This window comes from Ahaetulla prasina, chromosome 16, assembly GCF_028640845.1.
Source record: "Ahaetulla prasina isolate Xishuangbanna chromosome 16, ASM2864084v1, whole genome shotgun sequence".
Taxonomy (NCBI): Eukaryota; Metazoa; Chordata; class Lepidosauria; order Squamata; family Colubridae; genus Ahaetulla; species Ahaetulla prasina.
The window spans coordinates 2,344,501-2,363,985 of NC_080554.1; the positions used below are offsets into that span (position 1 = coordinate 2,344,501).

Sequence of the window (19,485 nt, forward strand, 5' to 3'; positions counted from 1 at the left end):
CCTGGGGATTGTCCCAAGGTCACCCAGGTGGCTTCCATTGCTAAGATAGGACTAGAACTCACAGTCTCCTGGTGTTGGGACTAAAATCACCCAGTCGACTTCCACGCGTAACATGGAACTAGAACTCCCACTCTCCTGCTGATTGGCCCAAAGTCACCCAGCTGGCTTCCATTGCTAAGATAGGACTAGAGCTCACCGTCTCCTGGTGATGGGACTAAAATCACCCAGTCGACTTCCATGCTTAACATGGAACTAGAATGCACCATTTCCTAGTGATTGGCCCAAAATCACCCAGCTGGCTTTCGTGCCTAAGGCGAGACTAGAACTCCCAGTCTCCAGGGGATTGGCCCAAAGTCACCCAGCTGGCTTTCATTGCTAAAATGGGACTAGAACTCACAGTCTCCTGGTGATGGGACTAAAATCACCCAGTCGACTTCCATGCCTAACATGGAACTAGAATGCACCGTTTCCTGGCGATTGTCCCAAAGTCACCCAGCTGCCTTTCATTGCTAAGGCAGGACTAGAACTCACCTCCTCCTGCTTTCTCGGTGCCTAGATCGAATAGTTTTCCCAAGGCCAAATTCCCAGGACTTAAAAGGGCTGTGAGAAAATTCACTTTCCAGCCAGAGGTTTCAAACTTGTGTTAAAAACTTAAAAAGTCCCAATGTTTGTGTGCCGTTGCGCAGATGGTGTGATGGACAGCTGTGGGTCAGGGCCCGGGGCAGAGACGGAAGTGGGGCCGATGAACAGCGAAGGGTTCATTGAGGTTCTCACGAAGAAGCAACGACGGCTGCTGGAAGAGGAACGGAGGAAGAAAGAGCAAGCCGCACAGGTGAGAAACACCAGAAAGGCAGGCATTCCTTGACTTGCAACCGTTCGTTTAGTGACGGTTTGAAGTTACGACAGCACTGGGGGGGGAAAAAACCCCAATTTATGTGTTTTTCTCACTTAACAACCGTGGCGCTATCCCCATGATCACGGGATCAAAATTTGGACATTTGGCAACTGACTCATATTTGTGACGGTTGCCGGAGTCACGCGATCCTCTTTGGCGACTTTCTGACAGGCAAAAGTCCATGGGGGAAGCCAGATTTATTTAACAACCATGTTATTCGCTTAATGACTGCAGTGATTCACTTAACAACTCTGGCCAGAAAGGTCACAAAATGGAGAAAAAGTTGCTTAAGAACTCTCTCGCTTAGCAAACAGAAATTTTGCGCTCGACTGTTGTCATAAGTCAAGGACCACCTGTAAGAGTCGGGTTTTTTGGGAGCGTCAACGGTTTGGTTTTCTTTTTTCTCTCCAGGATTACTTTTGCCCAGGCTATTCCAATTGTTGCCTCCTTAAATTATTAAATTAAATTGCCCTAATTGCCAGGGAGGAAATCTTTGCCAATGTTACACACACGCACAAAAACAAAATTGTTTTTTCTGTTCTTCTGAGCCTGGCCCTGTTGGGCCCCCGAGAAAAAGCATGAGATGGAGAAAGCAGGACTCGCACATACTTGCTAGTCGTTCCCGACTCTAGGGGTTGGTGCTCGTCTCCGTTTCAAAGCCGAAGAGCCAGCGCTGTCCGAAGACGTCTCCGTGGTCATGTGGCCGGCATGACTCAACGCCAAAGGCTCACGGAACGCTCTTCCCTTCCCACCAAAGGTGGTCCCTATTTTTTCTACTTGCATTTTTTTTACGTGCTTTCGAACTGCTAGGTTGGCAGAAGCTGGGACGAGTCACAGGAGCTCACCCCGTTACACGGCAGCACTAGGGATTCGAACCGCCGAACTGCCGACCTTTCGATCGACAAGCTCAGCGTCTTAGCCACTTAGACAGCAGGAGACCATCCCCTAAACCAGCCTCCGAATCAGTCGGATTTCGGGATAGCTTCCCCCGAACGAAGAGAAACGGCACGTGGGAAGAATCCTTAACTCCAGCAAAAAAAAATAATAATTTTTTTTTCCTTCCTCATTTTATAGGTTCCGGCTAAAGGCCGCGTCCTTCAGTCGCGTATCCCGCCTCGCTTTGCCAAAAAGCAGAACAGCCTGTGCCTGGAACAAGGGGACGTCTCGGTGCCTCGAAACACCTTGGGGACAGAGATTTGGGAGACCAACAGCGCAGGTAAGACCCAAGTCGAACGTAGCACTGATGATGTTACCTAGTTGGGTCAGGAAATGTCTCCAAGCGAACGCCCAAGCTCAGAGAGCGACAGGGACCCCACAGTTGTCGTCCTTCTCCTTGTCTGTCTGTCTCCTCCTCCTCCTCTCCATAAACACCACTGTTTCGTAGCACTGATGATGTTACCTAGTTGGGTCACGGAACCAAAAAGAAAACAACCCATTTCAGAGAGCTCTGTGTGAGAGCGAGAGAACAGATGTATGTATTCTTGTGTGCGTATTTGTGTATGGGTCGATATGTGTGTGTGTGTGTGTTTTGAGAGCGGGCCTCAGAATTTCATTTTCTAATGTATGCCGGGGTGTTCATAGAAAAAAGGGACCCTAAAGGTCATCTAACCTCTCTCCTTTTCTGACAGCTCTGTCCGTTCAGTCGTCTGGTCCCGATTCCTGGAACAAACCCATCGGCACCTTTATCGCTAACGAGTCCGGCTCTGCGGAGGTCAGTGGCGCCCGATGGGTCGTTCTCCCACGCCAAGTAGGGTTGAGGGTTTATAACGATGGGATACGAGGGTCTCTGCTAAGCCTGTCTATAAGTCAAAGTGCCATTGCTCTCCCTCCCTCCCTCCTTTTCTCCCTCCATTCCTTCTTTCCTTCCTCCCTCCCTCCCTCAGCATTCCATCCTTCCGAGGTGGGTAAAATGAGGACCCAGATTGTTGGGGGCAAGAGGCTGACTCTGTAAACCACTTAGAGAGGGCTGGAAAGAACTATGAAGCAGAAATAGAATAGAATAGAATAGAATAGAATAGAATAGAATAGAATAGAATAGAATAGAATAGAATATGGAGTGGAATAGAGTAGAGTAGAATAGAATAGAATAGAATATGGAGTGGAGTAGAGTAGAGTAGAGTAGAGTAGAATAGAATAGAATAGAATAGAATAGAATAGAATAGAATGTGGAGTGGAGTGGAGAGGAGAGGAGAGGAGAGTAGAGTAGAATATGGAGTGGAGTAGAGTAGAGTAGAATAGAATAGAATATGGAGTGGAATAGAGTAGAGTAGAATAGAATAGAATAGAATATGGAGTGGAGTAGAGTAGAGTAGAATAGAATAGATTAGAATAGAATAGAATAGAATGTGGAGTGGAGTGGAGTGGAGTGGAGTGGAGAGGAGAGGAGAGGAGAGGAGAGGAGAGTAGAATATGGAGTGGAGTGGAATGGAGTAGAGTAGAGTAGAATAGAATATGGAGTGGAGTGGAGTGGAGTAGAGTAGAATAGAGTAGAATATAGAAAAATAGAGTAGAGTAGAATAGAATAGAATAGAATAGAATTTTATTGGCCAAGTGTGATTGGACACACAAGGAATTTGTCTTGGTGCATCTGCTCTCAGTGTACATAAAAGAAAACATATGTTCATCAAGAATATATAAGTCTAAGTGCTATTGCTCTTCCTTCCTTTCCTTCCTCCCTCCCTCCTTCCTTCCTTTCCTTCCTTCCCTCCCTTCTTTCCTTCCTCCCTCCTCCCTCAGCCTCCCATCCTTCCGAGGTGGGTAAAACGAGGACCCAGATTGTTGGGGGCAAGAGGCCGACTCTGTAAACCGCTTAGAGAGGGCTGTAAAGCGGTACATAAGTCTTAAGTGCTAGTGCTGTGGCTATTTTAAATTTAAATATTTTAATGTTAAAACAATTTCAAATTTGCTGCACGCTAAGTTTCTCCGATGAAGGCCGACGTAGTGAACGTCGCTCTTAACTCCCCCTCGCCCTCCCTCTTTTCTCCCAGGGCTTCAAAGGCAGCCAGGGAGACAGCGGCATCGATCTGAGCGCCGAGTCGCGGGAATCTTCCGCCAGTTCTTCCCAGCGCAGTTCTCCGTACGGCACCCTCAAACCGGAGGAGATGAGCGGAGGCGGGCTGGGCGAAGCCAAGGGAGACGGGCCGAAAGAGGCGGCTTCAAAGCAGTTGGATAAAAAGGTAACCCGTGTTTCTAGTCCTGTGTAGCGGATCTTGGCTCTAATTGATGGGAGGGAGGGAACCCAAGGAAGGCTTCGGTCTTGGGTTTGTCGGATCTCTGGTGGAAGACACACATACACACACACCCCCTAGTTAAGATAGGATGGTTCAACCCCTGACTTCTTGGGGGGTGAGGGAAATATGGGTAAGTTTTATCTCAACCCAATGATTTAAAATCCGGTGCCGTTCTTTGAACATTCAAAAGGCGTTTTTCTAAAATTGGGGATGGATGGAAGGAGAAGTAGCGGAGGTCTGGACTTTTTCCATCTGGGATCCTGTTTTGGCCTGTTGGCTGCCTTAACAATGAAGCAAAAAATACATTCCTTTATCCTTCATTTCCTTTTATAACCCTGCCTCTGTTTCCTTCCTTCCTTCCCTCCCTCCCTCTTTATCCCTGCCTCTCTTCCCTTTCTTCTTTTCCCTTCCCTCCTTCCTCTCTCCCTCCCCCCTTTATCCCTGCTTCTCTTCCCTTTTTTCTCCTTCCTTCCTTCCTTCCTTCCTTCCTTCCTTCCTTCCCTCTTTATCCCTGCTTCTCTTCCCTTTTTTCTCCTTCCTTCCTTCCTTCCTTCCTTCCTTCCTTCCTTCCTTCCTTCCTTCCTTCCTTCCTTCCTTCTTTCCTTCCCTCTTTATCCCTGCTTCTCTTCCCTTTTTTCTCCTTCCTTCCTTCCTTCCTTCCTTCCTTCCTTCCTTCCTTCCTTCCTTCCTTCCTTCCCTCTTTATCCCTGCCTCTCTTCCCTTTCTTTCTTTTCCCTTCCCTCCTTCCTCCCTCCCTCCCCCCTTTATCCCTGTTTCTCTTCCCTTTTTTCTCCTTCCTTCCTTCCCTCTTTATCCCTGCCCCCTTTCTTTCTTTTCCCATCCGTCCCTCCCCTTTATCACGTTTCCCCACTCTCCTTTTCCCACCTTTTCCTCTCGTCTTTCCTTTTTCTCTTTCTCCCACTCTCTTCCTCGCTTTCCCTTTTTTTCCTCCACCCTCCTCCTCCTCCTCCTCTTTTCCCTCCCTCCCTCCCTCCATCTCAGCCTCTCTGTCTTCTTGCCCAGGATTCGGAACAAACCCTGACCCCAACCAAGGACCACAAACCGGGGCCCATCGGCAACGAGCGCTCCTTGAAAAACCGTAAAGGCTCGGAAGGGGCCGAGCGCCTGGAGGGCAACATCGCCCCGGCCAACGGGGTGGATCTTCACGTGGATTCGGTTCTTCCTGTCCCGCCCATTGAATTCGGAGTGAACCCTAAAGTGAGGACGGTTTGTGCTCCCTTCTTCCTTTCCTTGGGCGTCTCTCTCCGTTTCTCCTCCCTCCTCCTGGGCCCACGAGTTGAAGGGGTCAGTTCCCTTCTTCGTGGTTTCATGGGAGGGGGGGGGGTTTCCAGCCCCCTCCCTGATTCTCCTCGGGGTGTGTTTGTGTGTGTGGAGGAGCAACGAATCAAAGGCACGTTTGCTCCACACGCCTCTCCCTCTTTTAACCCTCCTTGTAATCCAGTTGCGGTGTAGATGATTGATTGATAAAAGGGACCCATTTCTTGTAGGATTCGGACTTCAGTCTGCCCCCTGGCTCGTCTCCTGGCACCCCGGCCAACCCGGTTGCGAAATTACAGAACGTGCTAGCCAGCAACGTAAGGATATTTTGCGGTTCTGCTTCTCTTCCCTCTTTGTCTTGTCTTCTTCCTCCTCCTTTTCCTTCTCAAATTTTTCCTCTCTTCCTTCATCTTCTATTGCTTTCTTTTCCTTTCCCATCTTCCACTACACCTCTCCCTCTCTCTCTCTCTTTCCCTTTTTCTTCTCCATCATCTCTTTCCTTCCTTCCATCTTTTTTCTTCTTCCCCTTTTCCTCTTCTCTCCCCCCACTTTTTTCTTCAACTCCCCCTCCTGTTTTTTTCTTGTTTTTCCTCCTTCACTTCCTCCTCCTTCCTCCGTCTTTTTTCTTCTTTCATTTTCCTCTGTTTCCCCTCCTTTGTCGTTTGCGTTTTCCCTTCGTTATTTCCCCCTTCTTACTTGCTCTTATTTTATTCTTCATCTGCGCTTATTTTATTCTACTCCTCTTTTCCAGCTTCTCCTTCTCTACTTCCTCCTCTGCCTTCTTCTTCCTCCTCCTCCTCCTCCTCCTCCTTTTGGAAATCAAGTGGATATCTTCCCTCTAGTTTGGGAAATTGCACACGGCTTAAAATGTGATTTGCATGTGCTTGTGTCTCTGTTTATGTGTGTATTGCTCCACAATCTCTTTAAGAACTGATCTCCCAGCCTGTTCCTTTACTCACTGTTAACTGTCCAATTCTTTGATTGTATGTTAGGTTTCCACCAAAATGCTGCAGTCGGTTAATCGAGGCTTTTTTTCTTTCCACAAATCTTACAGAATTCTGCAAACCCAACAAGATTTAATTGTATCCCATCTATGTTTCAACAGTCTGGATTAACCCAGTCCCTCCCTGTTATTCGAAGAGACCACCAACTTCCCCGTTGCATCAGCTTAAACATATCTTATCCTACAGCAGATCTCACCCTTAAAGTAAGTTTTTTTGCGGGTGGGGGGTAACTCACAAAAAGACGGCGGGCACATCTTTGATGGACAGGTATCGCCGCCAATGATGGGCCACTGTCACCTCCCTCTCCGAGGAAGATGGGCAGTTAAGAAATATGAGCTGTAAATCAATAAAAAATTAAAAGCGTTCATTTGTCACCCTCAGGCCTTAATCGGGGTAACCAGAGAAAGGTAGTCCTCAGATTGAGCGAAACATTTCTGTTGCTGAGTGAAATACATGTTATTTCTGACTTTCTGACCTGCCCTTTGGATGCTACGGGACTAATTCCTGTCCCCCTGTCCTCTTGCAGATGGAGTCAGCCCGAAAGGCGTGGGAAAACTCTCCCAGCCTTCCCGAACAGAGTTCCCCTGGAGGTGTTGGCTCTGGCATTCAGCCTACATCTAGCATTGGGGCTTCCAGTGGGGTCAGCTACAGCTCCTTTGGGGGTGTTTCTGTCCCCCCGATGCCCGTGGCCTCTGTGGCGCCTTCTGCTTCGATTCCAGGTGTGTCGTCCGTATTTTTTTAAGACTCGTAGAGAAGTGGGAAGAACTCGGAAAGACATGCCCTGCAAACCGTTGCTCTGTCTAGGAATCCAAAATGAATCAGCCCTGGTTTATGGCTGTCCAGTTAGTCTTTCGTTGGTAATTTCTGCTTCTCTTTGTGCCTCATCACTGCTACTTTTACTTCTACTTTATTGTAGGCTACATTAACAGAATTGTTAGAAATTCTGTTTATATACAGCACCGCACAGTCACCATGTGGTTTACTGCTCAACTATCTTAACTGTAACAGGAAACTCTACTTAGAACAAAAGAGCATAGAGTATGTACCCTAGATCCAAATTTGTAAATACTGCCATCTACTGGATGCTACTGTAGTTGCTGCATAGAAATACATCGCAACAATGAATTTCAACAAGAATTTTGCAAGTCTGGAAGTATTATTCTCCCACGGTCACCTTTATTGCCTGAGAAACTAGGGAGGGTCTCTGAGCCTCTTGCCCTGCCCACCTACCCCCACTCTCCAGTTGCAGAGTCTCTTTATTTAACTGTACACTAGACAAGTGTCTTTGTATACTGTATCCCGTGGCGATTTCCACTTATCGTAACAGGAGGGGCTCGTGCAAACTACTTTGAAAGCTTCCTGTTTTAAGTCTCTGTGATGTTTTCCAATGGATCCTACTGAACCCCTGACTGTGCAAGCAGTCAAAGGGTGTTTGAAGAAAATTCTGCGGCTGAGAGACTCCTGGTTCCCCTGCCATGTTCAGAGTTTGCATCTTTAGGTAGACGGGAGATCAAGAGAGACTTTTGCCGAAGGGACAAAATTAACCTCTCGCTCCTTTTCCCACCCATTCTAGGTAACCACATCACACCCCTGTATTTAGATGGACATGTGTTTGCCAGCCAGCCACGGCTTGTTCCCCCGACAATACCTCAGCAACAAGGCTACCAACAGGCAAGTCACTGCTTTGTGTGTGTGTGTGTCTCTCTCTGTGAATATGTCCTGTGCAGTGGTAAAATGTAAAATTTGTTACTACTGGTTCTGTGGCCGTGGCTTGGTGGTGGGGTAATGTGACTGAGTGGGCATAGCCACCTTTTTTTTTTTTTAACTTTTAAAAGCATTTTTTCTACAACTTCTTCGGCCGAAGAGGTTGTAGAAAAAATGCTTTTAAAAGGCTCTGGAAATCCCAGCTGAATTTGCCTGATCGTCAGAGGCTTTTCTTTTCTTTTAAAAGCATTTTTTTTTGCCTTTAAAAGAAAAAAAAATAGCCTCTGACGATCAGGCAAACTCAACTGGGATCGTTAGAGAGTTTTAAAGCATTTTTCTACAACCTCTTTGGAAGAGGTTGTGGAAAAAATGCTTTTAAAAGGCTCTGACGATCCCAGCTGAGCTGCGCAATCATCAGAGGCTTTTTTTTTTTACACTTTTAAAAGCATTTTAAAAGCATTTTTTTCGGCCGAAGAAAAAAATGCTTTTAAAAGTAAAAAAAGAAAACTTCTGATGATCGCACGGCTCAGTTGGGCATGGGGGGGTGGCGGAGAGATTTTTGCTACCAGTTCTCCAAACCACCCGCCGCCATCGCTACCAGATAGGGCGATCCGGTCCGAACCGGGAGCATTTCACTCCTGGTCCTGTGTAAAGAACTGGACTGATCAACTTTGGGTTCTGTTTTGAGAAAAGTTTCGACTTTACTGCAATTTTAACTCAAACATTCAAAGGAATCTTGAACTCTAGGAGATGGGTGGGAAACGTTGGTTGAAGTTTGTGGGGAAAGGGCCTTTTAAGCCTGTGGCCTTTGATGCTCTCCAAATGTGGACTTCAGCACCCAGAATCCCTCAGCCAGGATGGCCGCAGCTGAGAATTCTGGGAGTTGAAAGGCCTCCTCCGTTTGCGTGAACTTCAGCACCCAGAATTCCTCAACCCGCGTGGGCACAGCTGAGGATTCTGGGTCGAAGTCCATCCATCTGACTTTGGCCTTGGTGATGGGGCCTTCCTACTTTGATTTCGTCCTTGGTGTTCTTGTCCTTTTAGGCAGCTGCTGCTCAGCAGATTCCACTCTCCCTCCACACTTCATTGCAAGCCCAGGCTCAGCTCGGATTGAGGGGCGGCCTTCCAGTTTCACAGTCCCAGGAGATCTATAGCTCCATCCCTCCCTTCAGGTAACAGGATAAGTCCTTATTCAGTGGCCTAGCTTCACTAATGAAGTCACCATTCCCATTCTCCTCCAGTCTCCTCCTCCTCCCCCCCCCCTTCATCTAGCAACTCTGCCCATGCGCACACCGGGAACAGGCTCCAGCCGTTCGTCTGCCTCACTGATATCCGACTCCGAAGGCAGCTGATAACTGTCAGACGGCCTTGGTCCCCGCTCTGCCTCGGACGCAGAGCCCTCATCAGAGCCTTCCCCAGACTCCAGGACTGGCCCATGTTCCTCTCCAACTGCCTCACTGTCCAAATCTACTCCCAGATCCACTGGCCTCTGGCGGGCCACAACATTCTCCTCCTCTTCCTCCTCCTCCTCCTCCTCCTTGTCTTCTGCTCGTCTTCATCCCTTGATATGCTATTCCTCTCCTCAAGGTCTCAGGTCTACATGCACCCCAGCTTATCTCAGCCCAGCACGATGGTCTTGGCAGGAGGCACAGCCCTGAAAGCGCCCTACTCCGCCTTTCCAGGGATGCAGCCGTTGGAGATGGTGAAGACGCAGTCGGGCTCCCCTTACCAGCCTGTCAATGGCAGCCAAGCTCTGGTTTACGAGGGTCAGATCAACCAGGCATCCCAAATGATGGACTCACAACTTCAGCAGGTCTGGACGGGGCCCCGTGGCTATGGCTGTTTTCCTCAGAGTTTCAATTTAAGCAGTGGTTGGGCAAGCTCTGGAGTAGCGCAGTTGTAGCAACTAGTACAGTACTTCTCAGCCTCAGCAAATTTGAGATTGTGGACTCCCAGAATTCCCCAGCCAGCAAGCTTTAAGAGGGGTGGACTTCAACTCCCAGAATCCCCCAGCTGGCATTCTTTAAGAGGGGTGGACTTCAACTCCCAGAATCCCCCAGCTGGCATTCTTTAAGAGGGTGGACTTCAACTCCCAGAATCCCCCAGCTGGCATTCTTTAAGAGGGTGGACTTCAACTCCCAGAATCCCCCAGCTGGCATTTTTTAAGAGGGGTGGACTTCAACTCCCAGAATCCCCCAGCCGGCATGCTTTAAGAGGGTGGTACCTCATTTTACCTACCTTATAAAGGATGGAAGGCTGAGTCAACCTTGGGCCTGGTGGGACTTGAACCTACAATATTGCAAGCAGTTGCTGTTAATAATAGGTTGTGCCACCAGAGACTTCAACTCCCAGAATCCCCCAGCCGGCATTCTTTAAGAGGGGTGGACTTCAACTCCCAGAATCCCCCAGCCGGCATGCTTTAAGAGGGTGGATTTCAACTCCCAGCATTCCTTTTTGGAGAATAGATTGACTCCCTCTTCTTTTTGACTGTCCCTCATATTCCAAAATTTTTAAAAAAATTACAGGCAAAAACCCCGAAATCCATCAAGTGACTCCTCTTTGCTTATCTACCCACAGCTGACGATGTCAATTCCAGGGTCGCAGCTTCCGATGGCCCGTTACGGATCTGGCCAGCAGCCTCTCTTATTATCCCAGTCCATGCATCTGCCCCAAGCACAGAACCTCCCTGTTGGTGCCCCGCGCAGGATCCTGTCCCCCAACTCTCAACCGTCTGCCCTGGTTACAAACAGGGAGGTAAGTAATGACTCTTTCTGGATTGGGGGGGGGGCTCTGTGTGACCTTACACACTCTTCAAAAACTTCTATTTTTAAAAAAAGCTTTCAAAATCTTTCTTTTTTCTTTTTTTGGATGATGTAGTTACCCCCTCCAGAGACATATTTCTAAATGTTGCATTCAACTAGCTTGGAAGGCAATTCTCTCTCCAGTGGGCTTATTTCTTTTTCTTCTCCTGCTTTTTTTTTTTCAAATGTTTTATTTTGTTCCCAAAAAATAAAATCAAAAATTAAAAATACGAAACTCCAAAAAAATTTAAGAATAGAAAAAACAAACACGAAAGAACACAAAAGCAAGCAAGACATTTAAAAAGTGCATTGAAAATGAAAAAAAAAAATCTAACACCTATACACATATTATCCCCCCCCAGTTGAATAGTGCTTAATACATTACTACAAAATTAATTTCTCCCCCCACCCTTGCAAAAGATTTTACCAAATCCATTTGCGAATTAATAACCTGTCATCTGTCCACTATATTAATGACAACATACCCCGTTTCCCCGAAAATAAGACCCAACTGGAAAATAAGTCCTAGCATGATTTTTAGGATGCTCGTAATATAAGCCCTACCCCCAAAATAAGCCCCAGTTAAGATCGGCATATAGTACCATATTTAGTACCGTATTTCCCCCAAAATAAGACCTAACCAGAAAAATAAGCTCCGATGCGTCTTTTGGAGCAAAAATTAATATAAGACCTGGTCTTATTTTCGGGGAAACACTGTATTTTAGCTGTTTTTCCCCCCCTCATTTTTGTCTTCTAGCCTTCTCACATGGAAATCAAAGGATTCTCCTTTGCAGACACTAAACAGAATATCGTGCCTGGGGGACCCATTCCGTCTTCTCATACTTACAGGTGAAAACTCGATGCTTGGATTTATTTGACCGGGATGAAGACGGTGGGATTATGCTTCTTAGAGAAAGTGGTTGGCCCAACATCCACACACACACACACACACCCCAGCTGACTATTTCATTTCTGTGGTCCTTGTCGCTCTTTGAGCCTGGGGCAGTTTGCTTGCAAACATTTCACGACCCAACTAGGTAACCTCATCAGTGCTACCGCAACAACAACACTAGCACTGATGATGTTACCTAGTTGGGTCTTGAAATGTCTGCAAGCAAACTGCCCCAGGCTTAGAGAGCGACGAGGACCCCGCTGTTCAAACCTGAGCTACAAATATTTTCTTCTGTTTCCTCTGTTGATAGATAGATAGATAGATAGATAGATAGATAGATAGATAGATAGATACATACATACAATAGATAAATACCATAGATAGATAGATAAATACCATAGATAGATAGATAAATACTATAGATAGATAAATACCATAGATAGATAGATAAATACCATAGATAGATAAATACCATAGATAGATAGATAGAGATACCATAGATAGATAGATAGATAGATAGATAGATAGATAGATAGATAGATAGATAGATAGATAGATAGATAGATAGATAGATAGATAGATAGATAGATAAGTAGGTAGATACATACATAGGTACATAGATACTATAGATAGATACTGTGGATGGATGGATGGATAGATAGATAGATAGATACGATAGATAAATACCATAGATAGATAGATAAATACCATAGATAGATAGATAGATAGATAGATAGATAGATAGATAGATAGATAGATAGATAGATACCATAGATATATAAATACCATAGATAGATAAATACCATAGATAGATAGATAGATAGATAGATAGATAGATAGATAGATACATACATAGATACATAGATACTATAGATAGATACTGTGGATGGATGGATGGATAGATAGATAGATAGATACGATGGATAAATACCCTAGATAGATAGGTAGGTAGGTAGGTAGGTAAGTAGATACATAGATATATAGATACTATAGATACTATAGATAGATACTGTGGATGGATGGATGGATGGATGGATAGATAGATAAATAGATAGATAGATAGATAGATAGATAGATAGATAGATAGATAGATAGATACATAGATACCATAGATAGATAGATAGATAGAAGAATCCATGAATAGCTTGGTGTTATCTTGAGAACTTGATTTAAATTATGTTGTGAATTAAATGCATGGAGAATTGAGGATTATTGGAGAGATTGGTTGCTTTCACGCCAAGCTGGTGCAACGGAATCCCATCCTTGACTTTGAATGATGGTTTATCTGTTGCGTCGTTTCTTGTCTTCTGCCACTACCGCCGTCTCCTTCCCCTTTCCCCAGGCCCAGTTCCGCCAGCCCCAGTGGGAAGCCCTCTGGCTCGGCCGTCGGCATGAGCTCTGTGCAAAGGCATTACATTCAACAGGTAAAGTTGGGACGCGGGCCCTAAGAGGCGGCTACACCAGCTCCCTTCTGGAGAACTGAGCTTGCCGCATCAAACCTGGCTTTCCCCACCAGGAGAAGTGAGGAGAGAACCGTAGGAGAAAGGGTGGCTTGGCCTTGGTCTCCTGGGGATTCTGGGACGTGAGAACCTTCTGGGTGTTGCAGGGCCCAGGACTTAATCTGTCCTCCTCCGCCTGGCCCCGGCGCCCTGCGAAGCTCTGCGAAGGATTGTGGAGGAGTGGATCCCCTTGGAGAAGGAAGGAATGGAAAGGGAGAGGAATGGCAACGCAGTCCCGGGAGCAGGGAGAACAGGAGAAGGAAACTCAAGATAATCTTGCCCTGATGGTGTCTTTCCTTCTTCTCCTCTCTCCCTTCTGTCCTTCATTCCCTTTCCCCTTCTCTTCTTTCTCCCTTTTTCTCTCTTCCCTCCTCTTCTCTCATTCCTCCCTTTCCTTCCTTCTTCTCTTTCCATTCTCTTCTCTCCCTTCTTCTTCCCATCAAATTCTCTCTTCCTTCTAATCTTCCTTCTTCTCTTTCCCTTTCTCTTGTTCCCCCTTCTCTCATCACTTACCTGTCCCTTTTTCTCCCCTCCTCTCCTCTCCTCCTCTTTCCTCTTCCCCTCTCCTCCTCTCCTCCCCTCTCGTCTCCTCTCTTCCCCTCTTCTCTCTCCTCTTCTCATCTCCTCTCTTCCCCTCTTCTCTTTTCTCCTTTCCTCTCCTCTCCTCCCCTCTTTTTCTCCTCTCTTCCCCTCTTCTCTCTCCTCTCCTCTCTCCTCTCTTCTCCCCTTCTCTACTCTCTTCTTCCTTCTTCCCTTCTCCCTCCCTCCTACTTTCTTCCTCCTCCTCCTCCTCCTCCCTTTGACCGAACAGGCAAAACAGCGAGTGGATGAGAACAAAAACGTGGGAGCCGTGAAACTTCAGGAGGCTCCTTCCGCTGGTCAGATGAAGCCAGTCCGTACAGGCGCCATCAAGCCTCAAGCTGTCAAAGTGGAGGAGAGCAAAGCCTAAGCTCTGGAACCCCCTCTTCCCCCCCCTCCTCGGCCTTCCCCCAAGGTTGCCCGCCAGTCCTCCTGCTCAAGAGAATGAGAGAGTGGGAGGGAGAGAGAGGCTTTGCAACGCACTTCCTTCCCCTGGACAGCCTCCCGGATGGGGAGCGTGGATGGCTTCCTGATGCTGAGATGCTTTGTACTTGCAAGCGCCAGTGGGATTTTTTTTTTCCTGTTCTTTCCTTTTCATCCTTGGCCTGCTTGGTTTTTTTTTTTGGTTTTTTTTTTTAAAAAAACACCGACGACGACCCGCTCCATCGAAATTCAGCAGCATCCAAAGTCCCCTTTTGAATTTGTGGATTCTGGAGTGGCTACAGCCGTGGTTTTTTTTTGTGTGTGTGTGTTTTTTTTGGTTCGTTCGTTTGTTTTCTCCACCTGCAAGTAGCAGAAAGCATTAAGGCGTTAAGCTTTTCCTGTGGCATAGTGGAAATGCTAGATTATCTGTTGTTCTTCTCCAATATTTTCTTTTTTCCCTTTCTTTTCCTTTCCTTTCCTTTCCTTTTCTTTCCTTTCCTTTCCTTCTCTTTCCCTACCTTTCTTCTTCTTCCCTACCTCCTTTCCTTTCCTCCTTTCCTTTCTCCATTCTCTTCTTTTCCTTCCTTCCTTCCTTCTTCTAATCTCTCCATCCTTCCTTCCTTTCTTCCTTCCTTTTTTCTTTTCTCTCCCGTCTTTCTTTCTTTCTTTCTTTCTTTCTTCCTTCCTTTCTTTCTTTTTCTCTCTCTCTTTCTTTCTTTCTTTTTTCTTTCTCCTCTCTCTCTCCCCCTATTCCCTCCTTCCTTCCTTTTTTCTTTTCTCTCCCGTCTTTCTTTCTTTCTTTCTTTCTTCTTCTTCTTCCTACCTTTCTTCTTCTTTCTTTTCTCTCTCTTTCTTTCTTTTTCTTTTCTCCTCTCTCTCCCCTATTCCTCCTTCCTTCCTTTTTCTTTTCTCTCCGTCTTTCTTTCTTTCTTTTCTTTCTTTCTTCTTTCTTTCTTTCTTTCTTTCTTTCTTTCTTTCTTTCTTTCTTTCTTTCTTTCTTCTTCTTCTCTTTCTTTCTTTCTTTCTCTTTCTTTCTTTCTTTCTTTCTCCTCTCTCTCTCTCCCCCTATTCCTTCCTTCCTTCCTGCCTCCCTCCCTCCCTTTTCCTCCCACTCCCCCTCTGCTGCCCTTCCTTTTCCCTCTCTTCTTCCCTAACTTCCTCCTCCTCCATCCTCTAAGCCCACCAGGGTGTTTAACCTCCAATCCCCAGGGACGCCGTATCCTTCATTTGGTAGCTGAACTTCTCCATCTTCCGTTAGATTTTTTTGTTTTGTTTTTTCTTCCTGCTTCTAATGGACTCACCTGGAAAGGAAACATTTGCCAACCCAACCCCCCTCCCAAATCAAGTGTTTGGCTGGACTTTTCCTTCTTGGCTAGATATTCCTACATGCAACTTGGTGATCTACAATGGCGTTCCATCAAACTTGGACTTCAGTTCGGTACCCGCAGGCCTTTTCAACCATACGTTCTCCCTTCTTCCCTTTTGCTCCAGAGACACGAGTTTTAGAAATCAACCAAGAGAGAAGAGAGAACAGCTGTTTTTTCCCCATTGCCTCGCTCATTTTGAGATCTTCCCTCCCTCTCCAAACCAATGGCGTTCATGCCATTTTTTAATTTCTATATGCGCTTTATTTTCGTGACATTTTAGACAAGGAGTATGGGAACGTAAGCTTTCTACTAAACCAGCTGCTTGGCCGGAAAAGGGTGGTTGTTTTTTTCCATCTTGAAGAGGTGTGGACTTCAACTCCCAGAGTTACTTCTCTCCCAAAGCAGGCTTTTCAGAATGAATTCTGGGAGTTGAAGTCTGCATATCTTCAAGCAGGCTGGCTGGGGAATTCTGGGAGTTGAAGTCCACACATCTTGAAAGTTGCTGAGGTTGAAAAACAGTTGGCTTTCCAGGCATATGTTTTATTTTTATTGCAGTTTGAACTTAGGAAAGATGCTTATTTTCTCTTTCCCCAGGTTCCTTCCTTTTATCCTTTCCTCTCTATTCCTCTATTCCTTTGCTAATTCTGGTTGTTTTTTTTCTAAGCTCTCTTTCACCCCTTCCATCCATCCTATTTCGCATCCAGCAGTCCGTTCCTGCAGAAAACAGAGCAAAAGAGTCTCTTGGTAACAAACCACGGCATAGAAGGCCTTTGTTTTTAAATTCCTCCAAAGATAATTTTAAAATAAATAAATAAACAAACAACCATGCCATGCAGGGAGGTTTTGACATTTTTTCTTCTTCTCTCCCCTTCCAAACCTGATAGCTAAAAAATGACAAAGCACCTTTTTGCTTTGCACGCTCATTGTTGGAAAAATAGATCAGTATCCAAATTCTGCATATGGGTTGGTTGTTTTTTGTTTTTTTTAAAGAGTGAAAAAAATGCAGGAGTCATCGGTAAGCCTAGCATCTTCCAAATGTCTCCTGTCTAGACAGGTTTGGCCACAACCCTGTGACTGAGTTTCCAAGCAATTTAAAAAAAAAAATAGCTGAGGTATCCCCACCGGCCTCTTGCTTGGCAGTTCCAAATTTTTTTTGGGGGGGGGGGAACCATAATGCAAAAACTTCAGAAGCAGACAGGCTCGGACTCAGGCCTGCTGTCCAAAAGAGGCGATTTTTAATTTCGGAATTCCGGCAGCCGCCAAAATGGGCTTTTTTTTTTAGTGTTTGTTTTTCTGCAGGAGCTTGATAGTAAGATTGGCTTCGTCAGCTGCTTGGCTTTGTCGGCGTGCATTTGAGATCCCTTCCCAACCATTTCCAGAGGTTCAAAATTGAGGGGCTTTTCAATAAAATAAAAGGCGTTGCTGGGGAAAGGGAGTGTTTTTTTTTTGTTTTTTTTTAAATGGGATTGAAATTTGGGGTGGGACAGAACTCTCTACTGCTTTTAGTCGTTTGGAGTTTGGTAATTCTCCGATATTTGCCTTCGGAACTCCGCCAAAATTTCTGTGCATTTTTAACCTTGGTTTTACTCCCTTATAATTTTATTTTTTTAATTTTGCTTCCTTCTATGCCTCTGCTTGAAAAATATTGCAAGCTGCAGAATTTCTCGCACCAAACGCCTCGAAAACATTTGGATTTGACCCGGCCAGCTCCGTGCAAAAATTTTAACAAATTGCAATCTTGGCATAATTGCTTTGCTTTTCCTTTCATTTTTCCCTCCCTCTGTGCAAAGGTTAGCAAATTGCAATCCTTCTTCTTTTAGTGGCGTGTAACTGCTTTGCGCCCGGGGTGAGTTTTTATTTTTATATTGTTTTCTTCGTCTGGCTGAATTTTTGGCCGTTTTGTCTTTCAAGTGGCGAGGCAGCTCGATTGATTGTTAGATGCGAACGGGCATCTTAATTTAAATCAGAACTGCAACTCTTAGGATAGAGATTATCGTTCTGCCTTTCAGCTATGTTCTTCCACTCCAGAAAAAATTTAAAAAACAAAACAAAACACTAGAATTTATTTATACATATTTGATGTTGTAGGTGAAAAGAATTAAATACGTCACTGATCTATTTATATAATGTCTGGATTTATTCTGCGCAGGTCAGGACGAGGAAGGGTCCATAGATTTTTCTATTGTATCAAAACTCGCTTTTGATTCTAAAGCTTTTTAAACTGTAGCCGTTTAAATTTTTGGCAAAATCTCCTCGCTTTATTTTTGTCTGCTGGAACCCCCAAACTCGGCGGCTCACGATATCGTGATGAAAACTAAACCTATCTCGGTTTCCTTCACTACAAATTCAACCATATTTTTTTTTTTGTGCGTGTTTCGGGGAAGAAACACGTGAGAACCTTGAGAGCAAAAAGTTTTCTTCGGACCCTTATTTCTGAATGCAGAAGCTGTGATTTTGCGTCCGATCGACGTGTCAGTGAGAACAAGCAATTTTCTCCTGCGTGAACCGTGTAAAACGCCAAAAGTTGGATATTGGCAAGGACGGTGGTAGTTTTTTTTACCCCCTCCCACCAAAAGGAAAGGGGTCGCTTGGATTGTTTCCCAAGATTGCGCCTGTCAAAATTCAGCTCTGCACACGATATTCCGGGGGGGGAAAAGAAAAAAAAAATTAGAACGAAAGAACCGCAATCCCTTTATAAACCAGAAAAAGCTAACAAGTGCTTCTTTCAATCATTTTTTTTTTTAAGTCGTTTTAAATCACCAGGTTTCAGCTGCAGTTTGTGTTTTCGTTCAGCTACATGATGCCTGTAAATAGAATTTTAAATTCTGCATTTTACCACTTCCTCTCTCTTGCATTTCAAGGCGGGCCTAATTTTTCCCCCCTCTCCCTGTAAAAAACTCCGAAACTCGTTCTTTAAACTGAAGGTGCATGAAAGAGAGAAAAAAAAGGGAGAGGCTAAAAGTTTTAAAAGATGAACTGACACACATTTGTAGATTGTAGTTAACATAGATCCTTTTCCCTTCTTGCCTTCTGCAAAAGGACCCTCCATATTCCTGGCTCTTCTTTTATTTCTTCAGAGAGTTATAGATGGAAAAGACCCATCAGCTTAAAAGTTTATCCTTAGCCACAAGACCTTCTTGCGTGCCATTTTAATTCCCTCTCTTCCCCCTTCCTTTGTGTCCTTTAGCCTTTGGTGTGATGCAAAAAAAATAAATAAAATCCTCTTTCCATGTCACTTCAAAATATGGCAGGCAGATTTAATTTGTACTTAGCCTTCATCCGATCGGAAAGCTGATTCAAAGCGCTTGGCTTTTAATTTGTCCTGTGGCTTTTAACGAGCATTTTTTTCCCGCCAGAGATGTGTCGGACTGAAAATTTGTGGGTATCGTAAGCGCTAACACAACACTTGGTCGTCTGACACAAGGCTGAACTGCTTCAAGTCCGTTGAGGATGATACAAAAGAAGCTGAATAAGATGTTGTTCATAGCAAAAGTTTCTTCTCTCGTCCTGTATAAATCACATTCTTTTTTTTTAAATTTTTGTTTTAAAGATGGTATCGTACCTGTTCATGTTTTAATCTTGCAAACCTGTACAGTAAACTCTTTTTTTTTTTGTTGGTTTGTGGTTTTTTTTGGGGTGGGTGGGGGCTTCTCCTGTGTTTTGTCTTCTCATGTAGAGCAGATATTTGAAAGGGCAAACGGTGAATAACATTTGCAGACACGCGACACGTTTTAAAATCTTTCGGAGAACTGCTGAGGCCGGTAAAAAGACAGTTTCTCGTTCGCCCTTTTATGGGGTGGTTTTTCTCTTTTT

General features: G+C 45.1%; 1 protein-coding gene and 1 non-coding gene across 6 annotated transcripts in view; both read left to right on the forward strand.

The window, feature by feature from the left end:
• Positions 1-19,485, forward strand: part of PRRC2B (proline rich coiled-coil 2B) — a 46,393-nt gene extending 26,908 nt beyond the window's left edge. Inside the window, exons 18-32 of one of the 5 annotated variants that reach the window (XM_058159645.1) lie at positions 687-832; positions 1,970-2,111; positions 2,524-2,606; positions 3,883-4,071; positions 5,128-5,343; positions 5,634-5,720; positions 6,458-6,610; positions 6,934-7,126; positions 7,981-8,082; positions 9,160-9,283; positions 9,699-9,924; positions 10,689-10,865; positions 11,670-11,761; positions 13,147-13,228; positions 19,029-19,485. In XM_058159645.1, coding sequence (XP_058015628.1) covers positions 687-832; positions 1,970-2,111; positions 2,524-2,606; positions 3,883-4,071; positions 5,128-5,343; positions 5,634-5,720; positions 6,458-6,610; positions 6,934-7,126; positions 7,981-8,082; positions 9,160-9,283; positions 9,699-9,924; positions 10,689-10,865; positions 11,670-11,761; positions 13,147-13,228; positions 19,029-19,070 — 2,054 coding nt within the window. In that variant the 3' untranslated portion in view covers positions 19,071-19,485. Of the gene's footprint in view, positions 1-686; positions 833-1,969; positions 2,112-2,523; positions 2,607-3,882; positions 4,072-5,127; positions 5,344-5,633; positions 5,721-6,457; positions 6,611-6,933; positions 7,127-7,980; positions 8,083-9,159; positions 9,284-9,698; positions 9,925-10,688; positions 10,866-11,669; positions 11,762-13,146; positions 13,229-14,114; positions 14,913-19,028 lie in introns of those variants that run through there. The other 4 variants (XM_058159640.1, XM_058159642.1, XM_058159641.1 and 1 more) reach the window with 4 other exon arrangements.
• LOC131186313 (small nucleolar RNA SNORD62) lies at positions 7,777-7,865 on the forward strand. Its single transcript, XR_009152344.1, has one exon. It is a non-coding gene; the product is annotated as a small nucleolar RNA SNORD62 (small nucleolar RNA).